This window comes from Sitophilus oryzae, unplaced genomic scaffold (assembly GCF_002938485.1).
Source record: "Sitophilus oryzae breed Bouriz unplaced genomic scaffold, Soryzae_2.0 scaffold_1178_pilon_pilon, whole genome shotgun sequence".
NCBI classification, from domain to species: domain Eukaryota; kingdom Metazoa; phylum Arthropoda; class Insecta; order Coleoptera; family Curculionidae; genus Sitophilus; species Sitophilus oryzae.
Window position 1 is genome coordinate 1,309,647 of NW_022145813.1, and position 23,815 is coordinate 1,333,461.

The 23,815-nt window shown below is 34.1% G+C and overlaps 1 protein-coding gene across 2 annotated transcripts in view; it reads left to right on the forward strand.

The window, feature by feature from the left end:
• The window catches only part of LOC115890806 (zinc transporter 1), a 97,825-nt gene that overhangs the window by 39,837 nt on the left and 34,173 nt on the right, over positions 1–23,815 (forward strand). Inside the window, exons 1-3 of one of the 2 annotated variants that reach the window (XM_030911164.1) lie at positions 11,160–11,311; positions 21,100–21,290; positions 22,027–22,249. In XM_030911164.1, coding sequence (XP_030767024.1) covers positions 21,114–21,290; positions 22,027–22,249 — 400 coding nt within the window. In that variant the 5' untranslated portion in view covers positions 11,160–11,311; positions 21,100–21,113. Of the gene's footprint in view, positions 1–11,159; positions 11,312–21,099; positions 21,291–22,026; positions 22,250–23,815 lie in introns of those variants that run through there. The other variant, XM_030911158.1, reaches the window with a different exon arrangement.

A 23,815-nucleotide genomic window follows, 5' to 3' on the forward strand; every position in this document is an offset into this window, starting at 1 on the left:
CAAGCAAATTTTAAAATAAGAAACAAGCAAAAAAAGGTACCTAAATACGTTATTTATTGTAAACATTAATTATAATATCAGTACAATTGGTTAAATTAATTCCAGACGATGACAGGTGAGTTGAATTTTTTAGAAAGTAAATTTATTTCCTGAGTGCTTGAACTTGTTGAAGACCCATCATTGCCAGAAATGTTACCCAAAATATTGCATGACACTTTTTTCTTATTTTCTTTGGACTGTCTTATTTCTTTGCACTGTGTTAGAGCACCAACCACCATGTCTTTTAACAGTTAATAAATCTACTCCTGAATCTGCAAGCAATGACGCAGAGGATCTACGGAAACCATAATAATCATTAAATTCACACACGCATTTATATAGCAGTATCCGACCAGATTAGATTAGATTTGTTTGAAGTGGTTATCAGCCTGCGACCTTTACAGATTCATTGTGAGCCATTTCTGATGTCTAGATTACATTCTCTAGACCTATCATTTTTTCAGTCTAATAACTTGTAGACTGAACCTTCCATATATGTAGTTCTTTATCAGTGGTTTATTATTGCCTAATACAAGGAACCGCACATTTGCCAGGCTGTCGCACTGACATAAACTGTATTCTGGCATTTCATTTTCTTAGTGACAAAATCTAGACATGACTTCGTCCGTCAATCTCATCAGTTTTAGATGCTTATTAAACTTACCCTGTGAGTAGATCCACTACAGTTTGACAACATTCCTGTCTTTGCTTATCAAGTTTACCATACACTGAAAAAAATAATTTGTGAATTTAATAACAATATTGAGGGTTATTTCTTGCCACAGATTATTGTAGTAAATTTACCATCCGTTCTCTAGTTTTACAACTCGTTTGTAAAATCGCTGTATAGCTAATTTGTGGCATGTATGTAATTATGTTATAATCCTTAATCTTTATATTCACCCATATTCTTTGTGAATTTATTTACAATGTGTTATCTCATTAGAATTTACTTATTCATTTGATAAATTTATCTTTTAATATCATTACAATCATTACAGTTGAGCGTTGTGGGAAGAACCTTGATGTTACACGCACAAATAAAACACTAATCACCACAATTACACCAAAAACACTTTTACTGTTACACTGGCGACGCGCGTTTCGCTACCATTGTTGGCAATATCAGCAGATGATTAAAATATAATACATATCTACAATTTGGCGTTTATTAATTACTCACTCAGTGGGCACGAAGTGGGCGTGGCAAGATTAAACAAACCGAGTCAGGGCCCACCGAGCGTAACAGTTAGATTTTCGCTACTAGAGTAGTAGGAACAAAGAAACTTGAAGGATTGTACTTTGTCTCATGCTTCATAGCTATTTTCCATTTATTAATTTTGAGCTTTTCAATATGCATCTATTGCCTGAATTTGAGACTATGTTTATTAATTTTAAATTATTAAAATCTATACAGATGTTCTTTATCAACAAATGTTCTGCCAACGCAAGATTTTATCCGATCTACCATATATTATCTGGGGAGCTAAATCTTTAAATTCTAGTTATCTTGTTCTTCCTGTTTGGCCCAACATAATTTCTTGATTACAATCTTTACAGAAAATTCATTAAGATACCCGACCTTTCCAGTGGAGGGTGTTTTATCCTTTGGATACCTAATAATTGTTGTATTATTTTAGCGCTATACACAAGTTTATAATTTGACATTCTTCAAAAATTCTTTTTCTGACCACGGGATAACTCTGTATCAAACGGCATTGAAAATATTTTGACGTATCTTTCGCCACCTGAAAAGTCGAATTTTCAGAAATCATTAACCCTGATACCTACGTTTCTAAGTATTTTTATCAACTAGTGAGAGGCTAGGTTTGTTTTTATTAAACTAAAATATTTTTAATTTAAATCTCTTTCTATTTCATATCTTTCGTTGGAAACTAAAATGCAAATAATTATAATAAATGGAGATTGTGTTTTCTAAGGGGGCTGGCATTATGTATACAGAAACTACATATAAACTTAATTAGTATAATATACTTACCCTTAAATTATAATAACACTAATCACCCACGCACTGAGACTCCCACCTGTTCAAAAAACTAATTAGATTAAGAAATGTTCTTCGTCATTTCGTTGTTTCTCTCGTCGATTATTTACTACCTTCGCTTCACAAGAAGTCAGTGAGTGTAAATTCACACAGGTTGGAATATGTCCAGAGACATTGCACATTTACTACAAGATTATATTTATTGATTTAACTTAATTTTTTAAACTCACAAAAATCATTGTAAAATAATTCATTTAGTAAACCATTTATATTAATAAACTGTTTTTGCAAATTACTTTTTTTTAAAAAAAAAAAAAAAAAAAAAAAATTTTTTACAATTTCTTTATTAAAAATTACTCTAATGTATCAATAAATTCTGTTGTAAAATAAATTTAAAAAAAAACTTATATTTTTTTCAATGTATTCTGCGCACGTATACAAGTTGTCCCAGGCTGAGCGTGCATTGAAGTTTCTAGAGAACTCTTTTCTAGAACACACTATATCGAGTTGCAGTTTTTTGCTCATATGTTCATTGTTGTTCACAACGAATCTACGATTTTACATAAATTGTCGAAATGGCGCTTCCGCCAGAAATTAAAAATGTATTACTGGTTGCCTTCACAACCGCAACGTATCCGCCAGAAATTAAAGGACTTTTTCAGGCGCCATCTTTTTGTCAAGTCGAGAAGTAAGAGAATCAGACAATAGAATTTTCTGGTATGAAGAAGTACGCTTTCCGGAACTTGGGGAAATTTCGAGAGCAGTCATAGAGTATATAGCGGGCCATGACAACTGAACAGTGTGGTGTGGAATTTGAATATACCGCGTTGAAATTGAAAATCGGACAATTTGGTGGAGGAATCTTATAAATAGTTAGTTTGTTGTGTGTTATAGTCTATAATCTGTGACTTAAAGTGAGACAAAAAAATTCGTTAAATATTTTCTATCGTGAGTTTAAAAATTAAGTGGACCCACGGCATCATGTACCAATTTGGTGTCGGAAGTGCGATTAAAGAGGATTTTAAGAAGAATTTTTTTTTTTTTTTTTTTTTTTTTTTTTTTAATGTATTTTTGTGGTTGGTACAAGGGAGCAGGCAAAGAAAATGGAGGAAGTAAGCAAACTATTAGGCGATTTTATTGAGGAATATAGAAGGAAAGGCAGAAGAACAAGAGAAGCTGCGAAAAGAGAAAGCAGAAGAACAAGACCGCCTACTGAAAATTCTGGAAAATCAAAGACAAACAATTTTCAAGATTTGAAAATTCACGACAACAAGACAAAGAAGAAGAACAGGACAGCCTTGAGGAAAATTTTAGAAGGTATGAAAATTCAACGACAACAGGACAAAGAAGAAGAACCGACCGGCTTGATAAAATTTTCGAAGATTTGGAAATTCAACGACAACAAGGCAAACAAGAAGAACAGGACCGGCTTGAGAGAATTTTTGAGATTTAAAAATTCAAACGACAACAAGATAAACAAGAAGAACAGGGCAACCGACTTGAGAAATATTAGGTAATTTAGAAATACGTTTGGAGGAGCGACGTCATAGGGAAAAAAAAGACGAAGATCCAAAATAGTCTTAAAAATAACTTCGAAAGTCTGGAAAATACAGATACACCTTCAAGAAGCCCCCGTTCGTAGAAGATCTGGAGGATCGCCTTCAGCAGGAAATGGAAAAATTAGAGAAGGACCTACAGAAGACCAAGGCACATGCAAGGACACCTGGCGTTCCTGGAACTGCAAACCTCAAGGCACCGACCTACGATGGACAAACCACATGGACAATGTACCACCGCCAGTTTGAAGCAGCCGCCGCTACCAACGGATGGACCGACCAGGAGAAAGCAGCAGCACTTGTCATCGCGCTGCGTGGCCCTTCCTTGGAACTGCTGCAAACTATTCCTGCACCCCAACAGCAGGAATACGAAAAATTGGTTGCTGACTGGACAGAAAAATATGCGCCACATCGACGTCAACTTTACCAGGCCCAAATCAAGACACGCCTGCAGAGGTCCGGAGAAAGTCTGCAGGAATTCGAAGCAAACTTACGTCGGCTGGTACAACTGGCATATCCAGAAGCACAGGAAGGATTTAGGGAGGAACACGCTGCTCAGTGCTTTATAAGCGGACTGAGGGACAACAAATTACAGAGGGCGCTGCAAAAATCCCGATTTTCTACCAGAAGCGAAGCACTGGTCAGGTCGCTGGAATTGAAGCTGCTTTTTGGGCACCATCCCTAGGACCGAGATAAGATCCGGTAACGTTCGCGGAAACAGCCCGGAATTCTCCATCGTTGGAGGAGACGTTACAAACTATGTGAGTTACTAGTGAACAAGAGTAGCAACAGCACCCAGACAGAGAACCATAGAATATCCCAGGACATAAGTTGCTTTAGATGTGGCAGGAGTGGCCACATTAAACGGGATTGCCGCGTCCAAATGCGATCCAGAGAACATAGGCACCAGAAAATAAATAGTAATGAGCGAGTATTGACTGGGGAGAACAGAGCCTCCAGGATTTTTTCCATTTAGAAGCTAGAAGACCGCTTGACGTTTTGGTGATCGACGGGAAAGTTAATGGAAAGGGAATCCGAATTACAGTGGACACTGGCGCTTTGGTATCGTTGGTGCGGGCAACTCAGTGCAAGGATTGAAGCTTATGCCTCTGAGAAGAAGAGTGTGTTTACGTACAGTTCCGGGGGAAATGGCCGTTGTAGGGGAGGGGCATATCTCGAAAACTGTAAGTAGGAAATTGAAGTTCTAGCATTAGCGTTTTAAGTGCAGATATGAAGTGACTTCATCTTGGGCTATGACGATGTGATTTCTTCAACATGGATTTCGTTCGATCACCAGAGAAATATCCTGTATATCGGAAATGAAGAGTTTATTTTATCTCCAGACGAGGGACCAGGATGAATGGATGTAAGATCAGCCGAAACTGTGGTGATACCTGTTAATACCGAGAAGATCGTATTCGGAATGGAGAAAAATCGCTGGGTGCTGTGTTGGACTGGTACAAAGTGGCGACAAGAAACCGATAAGTACTTAGTAGTGAAAATCATTTGGTGAACACCGAAAGAATATACCGATCTGAATTGCGAGTTTTCCCGAATTGGTGTCAGATCCAATAAAAGGTGTCAAGATAGCCATCTGCGACCTGTAAGAAGTGTCACACGATGTGATGAAGTGTCGTCAGCTGTTATACAAAAGGCATCCCAAGAGACACTAAAACATCTAGAACAACCATGGGATCACCTAACACCGGAGGAGAAACAGAAGGCCAAGCGGTTCCTGCTAGAGCATGGCAGTTTTTTGAGAAGAACAACAGTTGAAGAACGGATTTTGTGAGGCACCGGATTAATACTGGTCATGCTCAGCCGATTCGAAAACGTCCTAGAAGGGTGCCCCTTTCCAAACAACAAGAATTGGAGACAATGGTAGATAATATGCTAGAAGATGGAGTTATCGAAGAATCATCGAGTCCATGGTCATTTCCTGTTGTTTTGGTGACGAAGAAAGATGGCAGTACACGATTCTGCGTGGAATATAGGAAGCTCAATGACGTCACTATGAAGGATAGCTACCCACTGCCACGTATAGATGACACATTAACAACTCTCACAGGTTCGTGCTGGTTCTCAACTCTCGACTTAAAGAGTGGATACCGGCAAGTTGGTCTAGACGAGGAACAAAGAAAAGACGGCTTTTTCTACAGGAAGCGGCCTATACCAATTCAAGGTCATGCCGTTTGGATTATGCAATTCTCCAGCCACTTTCGAACGTTTCATGGAGGTAGGTGTTAAGAGGCTATTATTGGAAACGTTGCTTGGTTTACCGCGACATGTTTTGGTTTATGGGAGAACTTTTTGAGGGCATTTGGCGAAAATTTAAAGAAGTCTTCTGGCGCATACGAATAGCTCACCTGTAACTTAAACACGAAGAAGTGTAGCTTATTACAGCGACAAGTGGAATTCTTAGGTCATGTAGTCTCGGCAGACGGAATTTACACCGACCGGAAGAAAATCGCTGCGATCAAGGAATGGCCTAAACCTCGCGACAAACATTAACTTAGAAGTTTTCTGGGTTTATGGACCTATTACAGAAGATTTGTCAAGGGATTTGCCAATATAGCTGCACCCTTACATAGACTTACAGGTGATGAAGTCGGCTACGAATGGAACAGCGATTGTGATGTAGCCTTGGGAAGACTCAAGGCGGCTTTATGTTCAAGTCCTATTCTAGCCCACCCGCAACAACAAGGGAAGTATATCCTGGATACCGACGCCAGCAACATCGCATCGGTGCAGTGCTATCACAAGCGCAAGATGGCGAAGAACGACTGATAGAATATTACAGTCGAGTTCTATCCAAACAAGAAAGGAATTACTGCGTTACCCGGAAGGAGCTGCTGGCAATTGTAAAAGCAGTTGATCATTTTCATAAATATCGGTATGGCCAAGAATTTTTATTAGGACAGATCATGCGTCTCTCAAATGGCTTATGGAGATGAAACAAACTGAAGGCCAAATAGCACGATGGCTCGAGAAGCTCCAGCAGCATCACTTTACCATCCAACAACGTGCTGGAAAAATGCATAGTAACGCAGACGGTTTATCCAAAAGACCCTGTCAAACCGATTGTAAGCACTGCTGTAAAACGGAACAACGTGAAGGCACTGTCATGATAAGAAGTTTTAAACTTGGAACCAATGAACAGTGGACGACGACACAATTGAGGAAAGACCTAATGGAAGATCCAGACATCTGGGCAATACTACGGCTCAGGAAGGTAACGGCGAGAAACCACCGTGGCAGGATATAGCAGACAGAGGGCTCGTTTTCAAAACTCTCTGGGCTCAGTGGAAAAAAAAGCTCTCTCTTTTCAGTGCTTCACTGGTGATTGAGAATGGATTGTTAAAGCGCAGGTGGGAAAGTGCGGATGGCAGAACAGTAACAACTCAGTTACAGGTACCAAGGAAGAAAGTTAACCAGGTATTGGAAGAAATTAACGGTGGTAAAACTGGAGCCCTTCTTGTAGTAACATGACCTTTGAGCAGGCTAGAATCGTTTTTACTGGCGTGGATTATTGCGAAGTTGTCAAGAAATGGTGTCGATAATGTAAAACTTGTGCAGGCAGCCAAGGACCAAGCACTCTATCTAGGGGAAAAATGAATCAATATAACGTTGGACTGGCATTCGAAAGAATCGCTGTTGACATTGCAGGCCCATTTCCTGAAACGCACAAGGGCAACAAGTACGGTTTAGTAGCGATGGATTATTTCAGTAAATGCCCAGAAGTTTTTGCCATTCCAAAGCAAGAAGCATCGACTGTAGCTGAATTCAAATTAAAATTTGGGGTTCCTTTTTATTTTCAAGTTAGGGGATTTGGGGAAGATTTTTTCTTTAGAGCTTCACACTGCCCAATAGGAAGCAACTTCGAGTCAAGACTGCTCCAGAAGATGTGTGATCAGCTTGGTATTCACAAGACAAGGACAACAGCAGAGATGCTCGGATATTCAATAAGACCATTGAGGAACATCTCTCGAAAATGGTGGATGAACTTCAAAGAGATTGGGATCAGTATATACCACTATTCCTAATGGCATATAGAAGTGCAATTCACAACACCACCGGACTTTCAGCATCGAAGATTTTATTTGCTCGAGAATTACGGTTGCCTTGTGACTTGGTGTTCGGATCACAAGACGACAGCACCACGAACGCAGAGGACTACGCGGATGAACTGAAGGAAAGGTTATCGGGAATTCATAAGGCCGTGAGGAGTAAGATTACGCTAGCCAGTTACCGGATGAAAGCTCGTTACGACCTCAGAGCTAATTCTACAGGATTTCAACAGGACGATAGTCGGTATGGTTATATAACCCACAGCGCAAGAAAGGGTGGTCCCCAAAGTTAACTCGAGCATGGGAAGGTCCTTATACAGTCATCAAGAGGATAATGATGTTGTGTACCGGATACAACGCAGCCCTAGAAGTAAGATGAAAGTAGTTCATCTGGAACGATTGAAGAGATATCAGGCAGGAAACCTTGATCGGGACGATCAAATTTGAGAAGAGGGCAATGTCAAGAAAAATAGGCCTATCCGCCAGAATTAAAATGTATACTTGGTTGCCTGCACACCGCCCAACGTTCCCGCCAGAAATTAAAAGGACTTTTGCAGGGCGCATCTTTTTAGTAAGTCGCAGAGTAAGGAATAGACAATAGACTTGTATATATTAGGAGGTATATTTTCTCAGAAATTTCGGAAATTTCGAGAAGAAGTCAATAGAGTATATAAGTCGGAGCCATCGACAACTGAGCTGATATTCGTTTTGTTTGTAAGTTTTGATATCTTCGCACATGCGGTGTCGTATAAATGCACTCTGTATGTTGTTGGGTGATCAGCTTGTAGGATCTTAATAAATTCTTTGTTTTGTTTGTGTGTTTATAAGTTATAATTGTGTATAAGTTGAGAAATAAAATTTCTCGTTTAAAGTATTTTATGGCGTGAGTTTAAATAGTGGACCACGGAATCGTCGTAACAATATTTTCATATGGCGCACTTTCGGAAATACCTGATGTTGACAGCAACATTCTTATTACATATGGGTGCCCCCGATTTTGTTTATTACATACTTTAAAAGTTCCTCTGTGCAAATTTATATGAATTTCTGATATTAAACACTCTACACCTTAACTTTAACCGGTTTTGAGAGAAAAAATATTTATAAACCTATTTTAACTAGTGAAGAAAAATTTGGCGGTTTCCATTTGAAAGAAAATATTTTGGATTAATTTATAAACGAGTTTTAAAAGTAAAGAAAAAAAAAAAAAAATTCTTTAAATAATTTATTTTTTTAAACAGATAGCCACATTGTCATGAGAAAAAAAATAAGAGAAAATAAGATAAAAATAACAAGAGAAAAGGTAAATTAAAAAATATAAAAGTATTTACGAAATACAAAATATTACAGGTGTCACTAAACCTTTTTTTCTATATGACAACAGAAAACTATAATTTGCATATCTATACTGTATATTAAATTAAATAATTTTTTTTTTATTTTTTATTCTATGTATATGAATTAAAAGATAAAGGAAAAGAGACAGCAACAAACTAATAGTAACAAATAAACTTAGTAACTCAGAACAGTCATACTAATGAAAATAATTAAAAATTAATGAAAAGCAAGTTACAAAACGATACAGCTCAAAAAGTATCAGCAATACATAAGTGGTAACTTGAACGATAGTGTCTAAACTTAATACGGTTATATCGATCTCATAAATCTCAAAATAGTTACGCTATGAATTTCGGAAACTAAATACGTACTCGCGATACTTACTAGTAAGTTCACAGATCGAGCTGCAAGTAGAATTTAAAGAAATTAATCCATAACTAATTTAAATACGCATTTAAACTCAATAAATGACTAATAAGACTGTTCGACGGAAATAACTCAAAACAGTAAAATGAAATGAAATGGGTACTTATCAGGACATTCCAGAATCTCGGTGGTCGGTGACTCAGATTGTTGCTGACTTTTGACTGCTTATGGAAACGGCGGACTGTGAGCTGGCTTCAACATCCCATAGTGGTCGGTCTCGGAAGGTCTTCTGGATCAAATGAGCTAGGTGATGAGGTGATGGTTAGCTCAGAACCACATGGTGAACACGGACGGGTGACGTAGGGACCTCATGGCAAGAAGAAACGGCAGCAACGGCAAGAAATAATAGATCCAACAGTACAAAAGGTAAAATGGAATTTACATGGAGATTAAATTCAGAATTAAATCAAATTAAATCCAACTAAATGAAATCCAAATTAAATGGCCTGAGATGTCATGTGGCCATTCATCAACTCTTCTCTTCAAATTCAGACGGTTCAAATAATTGGATAAATCGGAAAACTTCCACTTTAATAGTGCAAACGGCAAACTATTCACTAAATAATTATTTACCAGAATTTGCTATAGAACATATATCAGCACAAGGCTTGATCCCAAAACGTGTCTACACGCAAAGACGGATCGTTCTAGAAGAAAGACTCATGGATAAAGCTATAGCATTTTTATAATAATGGTACATTCCAAGGAATCAGTGTGAAATATGAGAATATAAACCAAATTTAACTTGTTGAAATAGAAGGCATCGTATTTAGTTTCGAAGAACTATAAAGCAGTACGAAACAGAGAAATTTACAGTGAAATTAGATCCTTTTTTATGTTGTTAAAAGAAAAAGTGTAATGCAACAGTAAATAAACATATTTTAGCCTAGAAATTATATTTTTTACCAATTTGTTTTTAGATTTTAAAGAAATGGCGAATGCTCCAGGTTTGATAAAACAATAAATTAAATTCAAGAATTGTCTCTAAAATTACAATATTGAGCCCAAAATAAATAAAATTAGAAAAGAAATGTATGAGAATATAAATCCCGTAACAACATATCTTCTCGTTATGTCGCAGTGGTTGTGGTAATCACTAAATTTGACTTTTAGGCTATACAAATTTTTTTGACAGATAGTTTTTTTCATCCAAAATATATAAAAAAAATTCTCAAAAACGGTTAATGTTAGGTATAAAGTGTTTAATATCAAAATTCATAAAATTTTACAGAGAATTTAAGTATGTAATAAAAAATGGGGGTACCCATTTAAAATAAGAAAGTTGCTGTCAACTTCCAGTATTTCCGAATGTGCCGCCATATTGAAAATATTTTTAATCGACAGATCTCGTTGTAAAACAATGATGTGCAAAAAATCTCCGATCTAGATATTGTGGTTCTTTAGAAACTTCTAATGCACGCTCAGCCTGGGACACCCTGTATAGGTTTTTTCTTACTAATGAAAATTAAGAAGACTTATTATACTTACAATTTTTTTTAAAATTTTGCACTAAAACATCATATTCATCGTATTTGACAGTTTATATGTATAATGTATTCCTCGTTAAATAAATTAATATTACAACAATGTAATTCTGTAATCTGCTTGTCTAATTTCAAATATTTATTCAAATTGCCTTTGGAAGATAAGTGAACTGACATTGAATAGCTCCGATGATAACTACTACCTGATAACAAAATTGCAGGTATTTTTTCAGTGGATCCTCTATAGTAATAAAATTGGATTGTTTTATGTATCGTGTTTAGTTCTGTGTCATTGGATTAATAGTTTGGTGTGCAATTTTTTTTTGTTTATTTTAAAATATGTTTCTTTGAGTGTTGCTTTTTTAATTCATCATCATATTAAATTAGTAGACGAAGGTGAGGATAAATATTTTAAATTTTATTTTTTTATATACAGGGTGAGTTTGTGAGTTTTCTACGATGTTCTCTATGGGTATCTCGGAAACTACTGGAGATAGAGAGTCGGTCTAGTTGGGAAAAAATTGCAGTTTTGTGGGGTCATAAATATGCACCTTTCAGATTTTTGAAAAAGTTCATGGCTTACTAAATATTTTGAAAAAAACAAATTTTGGCTATTTTAAAAATGGTCCCTTAATTCTATTATAATATATTTTAGACAAAAAATTTTCAGATAAAAGTTGTAGATAATCACATCCTTAATGAGATTGTGTTCTCCGCTTTTTTCTAAAGCCCGTCATTTTTGACATATGACACAAACATATTTTCTTAAATGGAAACCATAGTTGGCCATGACTTCATAAAAAGCGCCATTTTTTAAGCTTTTCAGCGATATAAGCCATAATATGTTTTTTTCGACAAATTACTGAGTTATAGCCAATTTTTACCATTTTTAAACAATTTCACTTAGTTAGCCATGGAAACAAGTTCCATCGTCTTTGCTCTCAGAAATGTCAAATTGTCACATGTCACATCCAAACTCATTGTAAATTAAAATAACCAAAAATTGTAAATATGAATTTTTAAAATGAAGAAAAGCGTGTGAAAGAAATGTAAAAAATTATTTATATCAACTTCAAAACTCGGGGATAGGCAGAGGTGGACTAATTGCATGGGCAATTGCATCCTCGATCACCTGATCTATCCATTTTAGATTTTATGTGGTATATTTTTGAACATTTTCTAAAATAACTTAAAGTGTATGTAGTGATACTATTTTTTCAAGTTTTAGTTTGTGTAATGGAAATTACAGTTGAGGGTTGGAACCTTTGGTGTTACACAGCAAAATAAAAACACTAAATCACTACAATACACCAAAACACTTTTACTTTTACACTGTAAAGTAAAAGTGTTTTGGTGTATTGGTGTAATTTAGTGTTTTTATTTTGCTAATGGAAATTGTAAAGAACCGTTGAAAATGAAAATATTCTGTCTTTTTATAAGTTATAAATTATAATAATTAAATAAATAACAGAATAAGAATACCACGCCCGAGACCACGCCAACTAAGTGAAATTAGTCAAGAAAGATAAAAATTGGCTATAACTCAGTAATTTTTCGCAAAAAAAACATATTATAGCTTATTATATCGCTGAAAAGCTTAAAAATGGCGCTTTTTATGAAGTCATGGCCAACTATGGTTTCCATTTAAAAAAAACATAACTTTGTGTCATATGTCAAAAATGACAGGCTTTAGAAAAAACGGAGAACACAATCTCATTAAGGATGTGATTATCTACAACTTTTATCTGAAAACTTTTTGTCTAAAATAGATTATAATGGAATTAGGGATCATTTTTAAAATATTGAGCCAAATGAAATTTGTTTTTTTTCGAAATATCTAGTAAGCCATGAACTTTTTCAAAAATTTGAAAGGCGTATATTTATTATTTATAACCCCACAAAATTGCAATTCTTCCCCCATTTAACCGACTATTTGTCTCCAGTAGTTTCCGAGATACCCATAGAGAACATCGTAGAAAACTCACCTTGTATTTAATTTTAAATACATATGACACAAACAATTTTTTAAATGGAAACCATAATTGGCCATGACTTCATAAAAAGCGCCATTTTTTAGCTTTTCAGCGATATAAGCTATATTATGTTTTTTTTTTCGAAAAATTACTGATTTATAGCCAATTCTTATAATTTTTAAATAATTTCACTTAGTTAGCCATGGAAACAAGTTCAATCGCCGTTGCTCTCAGAAATGTGAAATTGCCACATCCAAACTTTGTAAATTAAAATGAACAAAAATTGTAAATATGAATTTTGAATGAAGAAAAGCGTGTAGGATTATTGGTTCAACTTTTCTTGGCATACATTTTCGAGGATACGTTGACCAGTGAACGTTACTTACGTTTTTTAGAGAACGGTTTTCGAGACATGCTAGAAATTAATTGTTTAATAATAATAATAAAAATAGTTTTTAAAAAATTTAGGGACTCGCGCATCAATAGAGTTGTTTCAACATGACTTTCACTAGCCCCCTTCTTAATAAAAGAAATGTTAAAAATTATTTATATCATAATTATGCAATCTAAGGGATAGGAAGAATTGGACCAATTGCGTGGGCCTCCTCGATCACCTGACCTATCCATTTTAAATTTATTTATGCGGTATGGTTAACAAAGTTTACAAAATCTATATTAATATATAAAATCCTTAAGTGACTGACATACTGATTAATCACAATCCTGCTCAAACCACTCAACGTAAGAAGCTCAATTTTGGTATACAGGTTGATTCTAGGGTGTAGAGGTTCGATAAGAAGGGATTTTTCGAAATTCCAGTTCCAAGAGGGTGAAACCACCCCTCAAATATTACAATATTTTTTATTTAAAAAACGGTCAAGTTTCCGAAACACGTATATTTTATTTTGTTTTTTTACATATTTTAAGATTTTTTAAAAATGTATACAGGGTGTTTTGAAAAATCTGGTCATTGATTAATCACGATCCTGCTTAAAGCGCTTGACGTAAAAAGCTGATTTTTGGAAAACAGATTGACTTTAGGGTCTAGAGGTTCGATAAGAAGGGATTTTTCGAAATTCCAGTTCCAAGAGGGTGAAACCACCCCTCAAATATTACAATATTTTTTATTTAAAAAACGGTCAAGTTTCCGAAACACGTATATTTTATTTTGTTTTTTTACATATTTTAAGATTTTTTAAAAATGTATACAGGGTGTTTTTAAAAATCTGGTCATTGATTAATCACGATCCTGCTTAAAGCGCTTGACGTAAAAAGCTGATTTTTGGAAAACAGATTGACTTTAGGGTCTAGAGGTTCGATAAGAAGGGATTTTTCGAAATTCCAGTTCCAAGAGGGTGAAACCACTCCTCAAATATTACAATATTTTTTATTTAAAAACGGTCAAGTTTCCGAAAAAACGCTTAAACGCGTATATTTTACTTAGTTTTTTTTATATTTTGAGATTTTTTAAAAATGTATACAAGGTGTTTCGAAAAATCTGGTCATTGATTAATCACGATCCTGCTTAAAGCGCTCGACGTAAAAAGCTGAATTTTGGAAAACAGATTGACTATAGGGTGTAGAGGTTCGATAAGAAGGGATTTTTCGAAACTCGAATTCTAAGGGGGTGAAACTATCCCTCAAATATTAAAATATTTTTTATTTAAAAACCGGTGGGTTTTTCGGAAAAACTCTTAAACACATATATTTTATTTTGTTGTTTTACATATTTTAAGATTTTTTATAAATTTATACAGGGTGTTTCATAAAATATAACCAAATATTAGAATATTTTTTATTTAAAAACCGGTGAGTTTTCCGGAAAAACTCTTAAACACGTATATTTTATTTCGTTGTTTTACATATTTTAAGATTTTTTAAAAATATATACAGGGTGTTTCATAAAATATGACCATTGAGTAATCACGATTCTGCTTAAACTGCTTGACGTTTAAAGCTGATTTTTGACAAACGGATTGACTGTGGGGTGTAGAGGTTCGATAAGGAGGGGTTTGTCGAATCTCAAATTCCAAGAGGGTGAAAACGCCCCACAAATATTACAATATTTGTTATTTAAAAAACGGTTAGTCCTTCGGGAAAACGCTTGGACAAGCATAATTTATTTGGTTTTTTACATATTTTGAAATTTTTTAAAAATTCATACAGGGTGTTCCAAAAAGTTGGGTAATTTCTTAACCACGATTCTGGTTAAACAAAAAAAAAGTTAAAAACATGTTTGTGTCATATGTCAAAAATGACAGACTTTATAAAAAATCGGAAAACACATACTCATTGGAGATGTGATTATCTGAAAACTTTTTGTCTAAAATAGATTATAATGGAATTGGGGACAATTTTTAAAATAGCGAAAAAAATTTTTTTTAATATCTATCTTTTTTTCGAAACATCTTCTAAATATCTAGGCGCATATTTAGGACCCCACAAAACTGCAATTATTTCCCCATATAACCGACTCTCTATCTCCAGTATAGTTTCCGAGATACCCATAGAGAACATCGTAGAAAACTCACCCTGTATATATTTAAAAAAATTAAATATATCAACTTTAATTCGTAAATTCAGTTTATTATCAACTTTAGTATTTGACTTATTATACGGGGTTAATAGTTAGAGTTGTTTTTTATCCTATCTTTAAAACACCTGGTGCAATAATTTTGTGAGCAAATTTTCCTAAAACCTTCGATCAGAACCATATCTCCTGACCATTTGGTTTTTTGACTCATGTTAACACATGCTTTGGTTGATTTTTAAGAGCGAAATGAACTTGCCACGAACAATTTGCAATGTTTTCAATTATGGTGTATACTTTATGATGTTATTTTTTTTTAATATCATGAGGTGGCTTTGGTCACTATTGTTATAATGCCATATCGACCCTGCATTAGAACTCTTTAAAATTTAAAAAGTAACGACATAGGTTTGATTTTAATAAATATTAGTAACACTAACAGAACTAGGGATATTAAAAAAACTACATTACTTCATATTATACACTCAACAGAAAAATTTAAATTAATTACTCCACTGTGTGTTTAAACAATTAGTAGGCCTATTCGTCTGTGATTTTTTTTAAATCTATTAAGCGGATCACAAGTTAGCAGATCTTTCTCTCTGCAAATGTCATTTTTAATATAAAATTGTTATCATTTCAAAACCGGCTAATCTTAGATACATATAAGACATTATACACAAAATGTGCTTAGACTTTCATGTAATATCCAAAAATTACAGTGTTTTTTAAATAACAAATTGGCAACCACAACCGCTGTTTATTTTTTTAATGAATTTATTAATAAACAATCACCTAGATTTTTTTCGTACTTATTTCTTTACACTCTGTAGCATATTAAGTCTCTTCTTAAGTTTATAATCCTTAACTTCTTCATTCTGTTTAAAAAATGAACCTAAAATAATGATCACTCACAATCTCGTATTTTTTGAATGGTTTAAAGCAATGAAAAAAAAACATTATTATGTTATTCATTAATATTTTGAATAGTAGAGACTAAATAATCCAAAATAGATCACTTGATTTCTCAATATTAAGGTTAGTGTTTCATTATTTGTTAATAGCCGACTGGGTAAACAATACTAAATGCTAATAATTATTGCGATTACATTATGACACTAATTTAATCACTTTCTTCACCTTGACGCAATTAGAATATGTGATGACCGTCCAAAAGTGACCTTACGATATTAAAATGTTAAAATGCATTGGACGAACTTGTATTATTTCAATACTAATATTTTGGCAGGCTTATTTGGATTTTTTAAACGTTAAAATTCAGATACATTAACAATGTACTTCTCCGATTGATGTAGGTCCAATTCTGTTTTTTTTTCTTAGCTACAGGGGGTTAAAGTCTTCATTTTTATTTCGATTTATTATAATTTTCTTCCAAGTGCTTTTAGTGATTCGAATGAAATTTTGAGGGTAGTTATCACTGGAATATTTTTCTAAAAAAGAAACGTGCGCCATTACCTTTTTTTGTTCTTGTTAGCAAAGTTTTGTAGACCGTTTAATGCCGATTAAAAGTTATTTCTTGATATTTTGTTGATTTCGGTCTCCTGGATGAGATAAATGCAATTTTATTAATTTACCTTAGGGTGGGGCAAATGGTGGGGCATCTCGATGCGATGCTCGCCGCGATCCATCCTTCGCATCGAGATGCTTCTAGGTACTGTTTCTTAGGCACCCTAAGGGTACAAACCACAGTTTAAAGAATATAATATTTATATTCTTTAAACTGTGGTACAAACATAGTGGGGCATCTCGATGCGATGCTTGCTGCGATACATCATACGCGCACGTTTTAAGCACTGTTTTAAAACGGCGATTAAGTGCACTGTGTTTGTACCCTTATTCCAAGTCGAATATCAACCTTTAAAAAATTTTATGGTCATTAACTGGCTACAGTGATTGATTCCTCATCAAAATATATGAAAAAAGTTCCTATAATGCATACTTTTAAAGTTACAGAATGTTAAAACTCTTAAAAATAAGCCATTTGTAATTATCTTAAATACCATTATTTTTTTAACTTGCTCTAGTTATAACTGAATATCAATGTTATAGATTTTAATAGAATTTTATAATAAACTAGCTTGTACCAGCGACTTCGTTCTCGTCGAATTAATCATTTGTAATGGTGATGATAAAGCAAAGCAAGAATTTCCATTAACATACAAACTGGATAAAATTTGCTCACATTTATGTCAGCATGAGAAAAAACAATATGGCGATATTATTATATAACTTGGTAATATTTGATGGGTAGTTTCATCTCGTTGGAATTTGACTTTCGAAAAATCCGTTTGCTAAAAATAAGCTTTTTACGTCAAGCAGTTTAAGCAGAATCGTGGTTAAGAAATTACCCAACTTTTTGGAACACCCTGTATGATTTTTTTTAAATTTCAAAATATGTAAAAAAAACAAATAAATTATGCTTGTCCAAGCGTTTTCCCGAAAGAGTAACCGTTTTTTAAATCACAAATATTGTAATATTTGAGGAGCGTTTTCACCCTCTTGGAATTTGAGATTCGAGAAACCCCTCCTTATCGAACCTCTAAACCCCACAGTCAAACCGTTTGCCAAAAATCAGCTTTAAACGTTAAGCAGTTTAAGCAGAATCGTGATTACTCAGTGGTCATATTTTATGAAACACCCTGTATAAATTTATAAAAAATCTTAAAATATGTAAAACTACAAAATAAAATATACGTGTTTAAGAGTTTTTCCGATAAACTCACCGGTTTTTAAATAAAAAATATTTTAATATTTGAGGGATAGTTTCACACCCTTAGAATTCGAGTTTCGAAAAATCCCTTCTTATCGAACATCTAGAACACCCTAAAGTCAATCTGTTTTCCAAAAATCAGCTTTTTACGTGAAGCGCTTTAAGCAGGATCGTGATTAATCAATGACCAGATTTTTCGAAACACCCTGTATACATTTTTAAAAATCTTAAAATATGTAAAAAAACAAAATAAAATATACGTGTTTAAGCGTTTTTCGGAAACTTGACCGTTTTTTAAATAAAAAATATTGTAATATTTGAGGGGTGGTTTCACCCTCTTGGAACTGGAATTTCGAAAAATCCCTTCTTATCGAACCTCTACACCCTAGAATCAACTTGTATGCCAAAATTGAGCTTCTTACGTTGAGTGGTTTGAGCAGGATCGTGATTAATCAGTATGTCAGTCACTTAAGGATTTTATATATTAGTATAGATATGTTTTCACTGGAATATTTTTCTAAAAAAAACATGTGCGCCAATGCCTTTTTTTCTTTTGTTAGCAAAATTGTATAGGCCTTTTAATGCCAATTAAAAGTTGCATATTGATATTTTGTCGATTTCGATTTTAGCATTAATAAATTATTTACATAATTTAATCTATACTAATATATAAAATCCTTAAGTGACTGACATACTGATTAATCACGATCCTGCTCAAACCACTCAACGTATGAAGCTCAATTTTGACATACAGGTTGATTCTAGGGTGTAGAGGTTCGATAAGAAGGGATTTTTCGAAATTCCAGTTCCAAGAGGGTGAAACCACCCCTCAAATATTACAATATTTTTTATTTAAAAAACGGTCAAGTTTCCGAGAAAACGCTTAAACACGTATATTTTATTTTGTTTTTTTACATATTTTAAGATTTTTGATAAATTTATACAGGGTGTTTCATAAAATATGACCACTGAGTAATCACGATTCTGCTTAAACTGCTTGACGTTTAAAGCTGATTTTTGGCAAACGGATTGACTGTGAGGTGTAGAGATCGATAAGGAGGGGTTTCTCAAATCTCAAATTCCAAGAGGGGGAAAACGCCCCTCAAATATTACAATATTTGTTATTTAAAAAACGGTTAGTCTTTCGGGAAAACGCTTGGACAAGCATAATTTATTTGTTTTTTTACATATTTTGAAATTTTTTAAAAAATCATACAGGGTATTCCAAAAAGTTGGGTAATTTTTTAACTACGATTCTGCTTAAACTACTTGACGTAAAAAGCTTATTTTTGGCGAACAGATTTTTCGAAAGTCAAATTCTCACGAGATGAAACTACCCCTCAAATATTACTAGTTATATAATAATATCGCCATATTGTTTTTTCTCATGCTGACATAAATATGAGAAAATGTTATCCAGTTTGTAAGTTAATGGAAATTCTTGCTTTGCTTTATCATCACCATTATAAATGATTAATTCGACGTGAACGAAGTCGCTGGTACACGCTAGTATATTATAATGGTTTAAAATAATTAAAATAGTTTATTGTTTTTTTAAGAGTAAAAATTAGAGTTTATGTGGCTTTTTTTTTCAAACGTCACCAAATTTTTTTTTAAACAATTTCATACGTTGCAAATAATATAAAAAAGAGTTAAAAATAATACCTTGTAATTATACAGGGTGAGTCTTAAATAAGTACAAATATTTTCAGGAGTAGTATATTTCGACCCCAGGAACACGGCTATGAGTTTTTTTTTCTCAAAAAAAAAGATGTTGAAAATCGTGCATTTTCTTTTAAATTTTCCTGTATATTTTTCGAAAACTTTTTAGAACTGCCTGTTCACCGCAAATTTCCCCACGGTATAATTTCTTAATCTCTGATATTACCATAGTTACGGTACTAAAAGAGATGCAAATACAGAAAAAATCCGGTGGCTCTCAAAATATTTCCAAAAAAAATCATTTTTTTTTAATTTTCAAACTTAAATAACTCGGTTATTTTGGACTTATTTTAAGAATGGTAAAGAGAAAATTTGTTTCTTTTATCGAGATCTACCAGCCCTGAAAATATTTGCACTTATTTAAGACTCACCCTGTATATCGAGAAACTATGGTTACACTCGTTGAATTTGAGACTTGATGTCAGTGTAATAATATATTTTTGTGAAAGCGTTTCGAAATTGACAGTTTTTGATATTTATTTGAAATTCGAAATGACATTCTTTTAGGCACTAGTATGTAAAAGTGACACTTGTTTAGGCACTAGTGCCTAAAAGTATGTCATGTTTTTCTTTGACCCAGGTTTCAAAGTTGTTGTAGGTGGTTTTGTTGTTCTCGTATAAGTTTTTCGACTTCTTGGGCACTAACGTGGATAGCGCAGTTTCAGCAGCTTGTTGAATATCCAAAGAGTCGTCATTATCACACATTTTTTCACAAAACTTTTTAAGAAATACGGCTACGTTTGAATCTGACAGAACTTTGTCATTAAACAATGCATAAACAATGCCTTAGAAACCATTCATTTCGCCACTTGTTACATAAATAGCTATTTCGTACTTTTATGCTTAGGTATAAAAGTACTTCATTTTTAAGCCCAGGCGTTAAAATGACGTTTTTTTATTGTCAATCACATCGCAAAAATTAATACTTTTGTGATGTTTGAAAAAAAAAATATTTATTAGACGTTATTATGTGATATTTAAGGTTAATTTATGATGTACAGTTTAAATTTATTAATTGCTGTTTTAATTATTATTATTAAACAATCGAAATATATTTATTGGAAAATTTTATATTCAGAAACAAGTATTAAAATTATTGTTTTTAACAGTATTATAAATAGTAACTATTCAGACTTCAAGTAAAATTTTGCAGAACGACAACGAACAAAACTGACTGACTTCTGTGTTTTTGACAAGTTGTATTAATTTTATTGTTTTTTTGTTCCAGAGTAAACCATCGATATGGGTCGATTTACTGGGAAAAAATGTCGGCTGTTGTCGATGTTATGGCTTACTACTTTTTTCTTTTTCGTGGAAATAGTAGTCGGCTACATTACCAACTCTATGGCATTAGTAGCAGATAGTTTTCATATGTTAAGCGACGTGGCGGCATTGGTAGTAGCGTTTGTGTCAGTACGAGTAAGTGTATAAATCTATATTCAATAAGGACATTATTTATGATATTAATATGTATTACGGCTTACTTCGGGTTGTTCATAATTACCGTTTCTGAACTATCCTAGAACAACAACTACAACGCATGCACAAATAAAAAAATTCCGCATATTTTCTGTTGCGTAACATATGTAGTTCTACAGGGTGGTCCGTAGTTTCGGAGATACAGGGTGCAGAAGTTTCATTTTTTCCAAATAATTTCTAAAGTATCGTCAATATTTGGATGATAATTGGTGTCTGGGAGTTGTTTGACATGAGAAATTTGATTTTGATGTCAATATGACTCCTACTTGTAGAGGGCGCCACCTACATTTTTTTAACTAGTTAGAAGAGTAATAACCTTTCGTCCGTACCTGTATAAAACTAGTGAGTAAAAAATATACATTTACGACGTTTTTTTTACGTAAAAAAGGTCTCTTGGTAAAAATGTAAATGTAACGTTTAATTAAACAGCGTAATAACTGGGCCGGTCAGGCGCTGTGCACAATTTTAGAGGCCATAAGTGGGCGTGCTATGTGCGCAAACTAGTAACCTAACTAGTGCGCGACTCCGAAAATTGGAACCACGAAAAACAATGCTTTTGATGATAAGTTTATAATCTGTATAATGTGTGCTACAACATAGTTCTAGGACGGTTCAGAATCGGTAATAAGAAAAACCCGAAAGAAGTTTATATTTATTTGGTTTATTGTTGTTATAGATGTCGCCAAAAAAGTGGTCCAAAAACACATTCGGCTGGGCCCGGGCTGAAGTCTTAGGAGCCCTTGTAAATGCAGTATTTTTAGTAGCACTATGCTTCTCCATTACAGTGGAAGCGTGTAAGAGATTTATAGAAGTGGAAACTATCCACGATCCTCCTCTGTTAGTCATTGTCGGAGGAATAGGTCTTTTAGTCAATCTTGTAGGTTTAGCACTATTTCACGGTAAGTTCCCCTTTCCAGTGCATTTGATTTAATAATATACTATTTTAATAAAAAATAAAGTTTATGGGTCCTATCACTTGACTTGTTTAACAGGAAAAATGACTAAACTGTATTCAAATTCAAAATGCACCAGTATAAACAAATGCACAGTGGGTGATCAGCACGTGTCAGGCGAGAGCCAGCGGCGAAATCTACCCTGATTGGCCGGCCAGCCATAGAGCCGTTGAGGAAGGCGGTTGAGATTTTTTACAGGGTCGGCTTGCATAGCGCGTTAAGGAATACTGTTTGGTAAAATAAAAAAAAAATGCTTTTTTTTAAATTTAAAAAAAAAAAAAAAAAAAAAAAAAAAAAAAAAAAACTATTTCAATAATAATTGTTGATCACTTCGTACAAGTTACAAGTTACAATAGAGAAAATAATATTTATGTTTTGCATAAAATATTCTTTACAATTCAGTTACACACGTTATGTTGTATATAATCTGCAAAAGGTTAGGAAAAATAGTGGGCAACATTTTTATAACGTTTATATTTGGCTTTGGTATAATAAAGGCAGTCGTTAGCTGATGCTCGTGAGAGTACGTATCGTTTGTATTATTTTTCCCGGTCCAAAGTGTTTTCTATACATTTTATAAAAGCGGTTATGGACCCAGAACGTGTTTAAAAAAAGCGAAGAAAAGACCCGGGAAACGAGTCATTCTTTGAGTGCTACACGCGGGGGGGGGATTGGGCAGTGAACTAGTTATTCTAGTGTTCCTGCGGGCTAACGGGGTCGTAATTATCAGATGCTTTTTTGCAGTGAAAGAGTGTGTTCGTTCCGTTGATGGGTCTTGACGAGCGATGGTCTTGATGGCTCAGAGACAGATTCTGATTGTGTAAGCTAAGGCCAAAGCTAAGTTAATTTTAACAGTTGATCCTACGTTATTTATCCATGTAAAGGACACTAAATCGGCTAAAGATGTATGGGATAAGTTAAAAAAACTCTATGAAGATTCGGGTTTCGCGCGAAAAATTAGTTTAGTTCGGAATTTGAATTTCGTTGAGACTTGAAAATTGTGAATCGATGGAGTCTTATGTTAACAAAATAATCGATACAGCTCAGAAACTAGAAAGAAGTGCTTTTAAACTGACTGAAGAGTTTATTGGAAGTTTGATGCTTGCTGGTTTAACCGACAAATATGAACCGATGGTTATTGCAATTGAACACTCCGGAATTGTATAACTGCAGATTCCGTCGAGTCAAAATTATTGGGCAATACATCTAGATGGCGTTAGTGGGGCGTCAACGTCAAGTGCGGGTAGTGCGTTTGCGAGTAACATTTCGGGCAAATGGAATCATCGAAATGACAGCGGTCGTGGTAACAGTGGCAACAATGGAAAGCACAAAATGTAAATAAAGGAAAAAGTGAGGTTATCTGCTATAGATGTAAGAAGATGGGGCATTTTATGAACCGATGTCCAGAGAAGAAAGCTTACAGTAAAGATAATACATCTAGTGCTTTTAATGCTGTTTTTCTTACTGGAAAATTTGAGAAATCAGACTGGTACATTGATTCAGGTTGCAGTG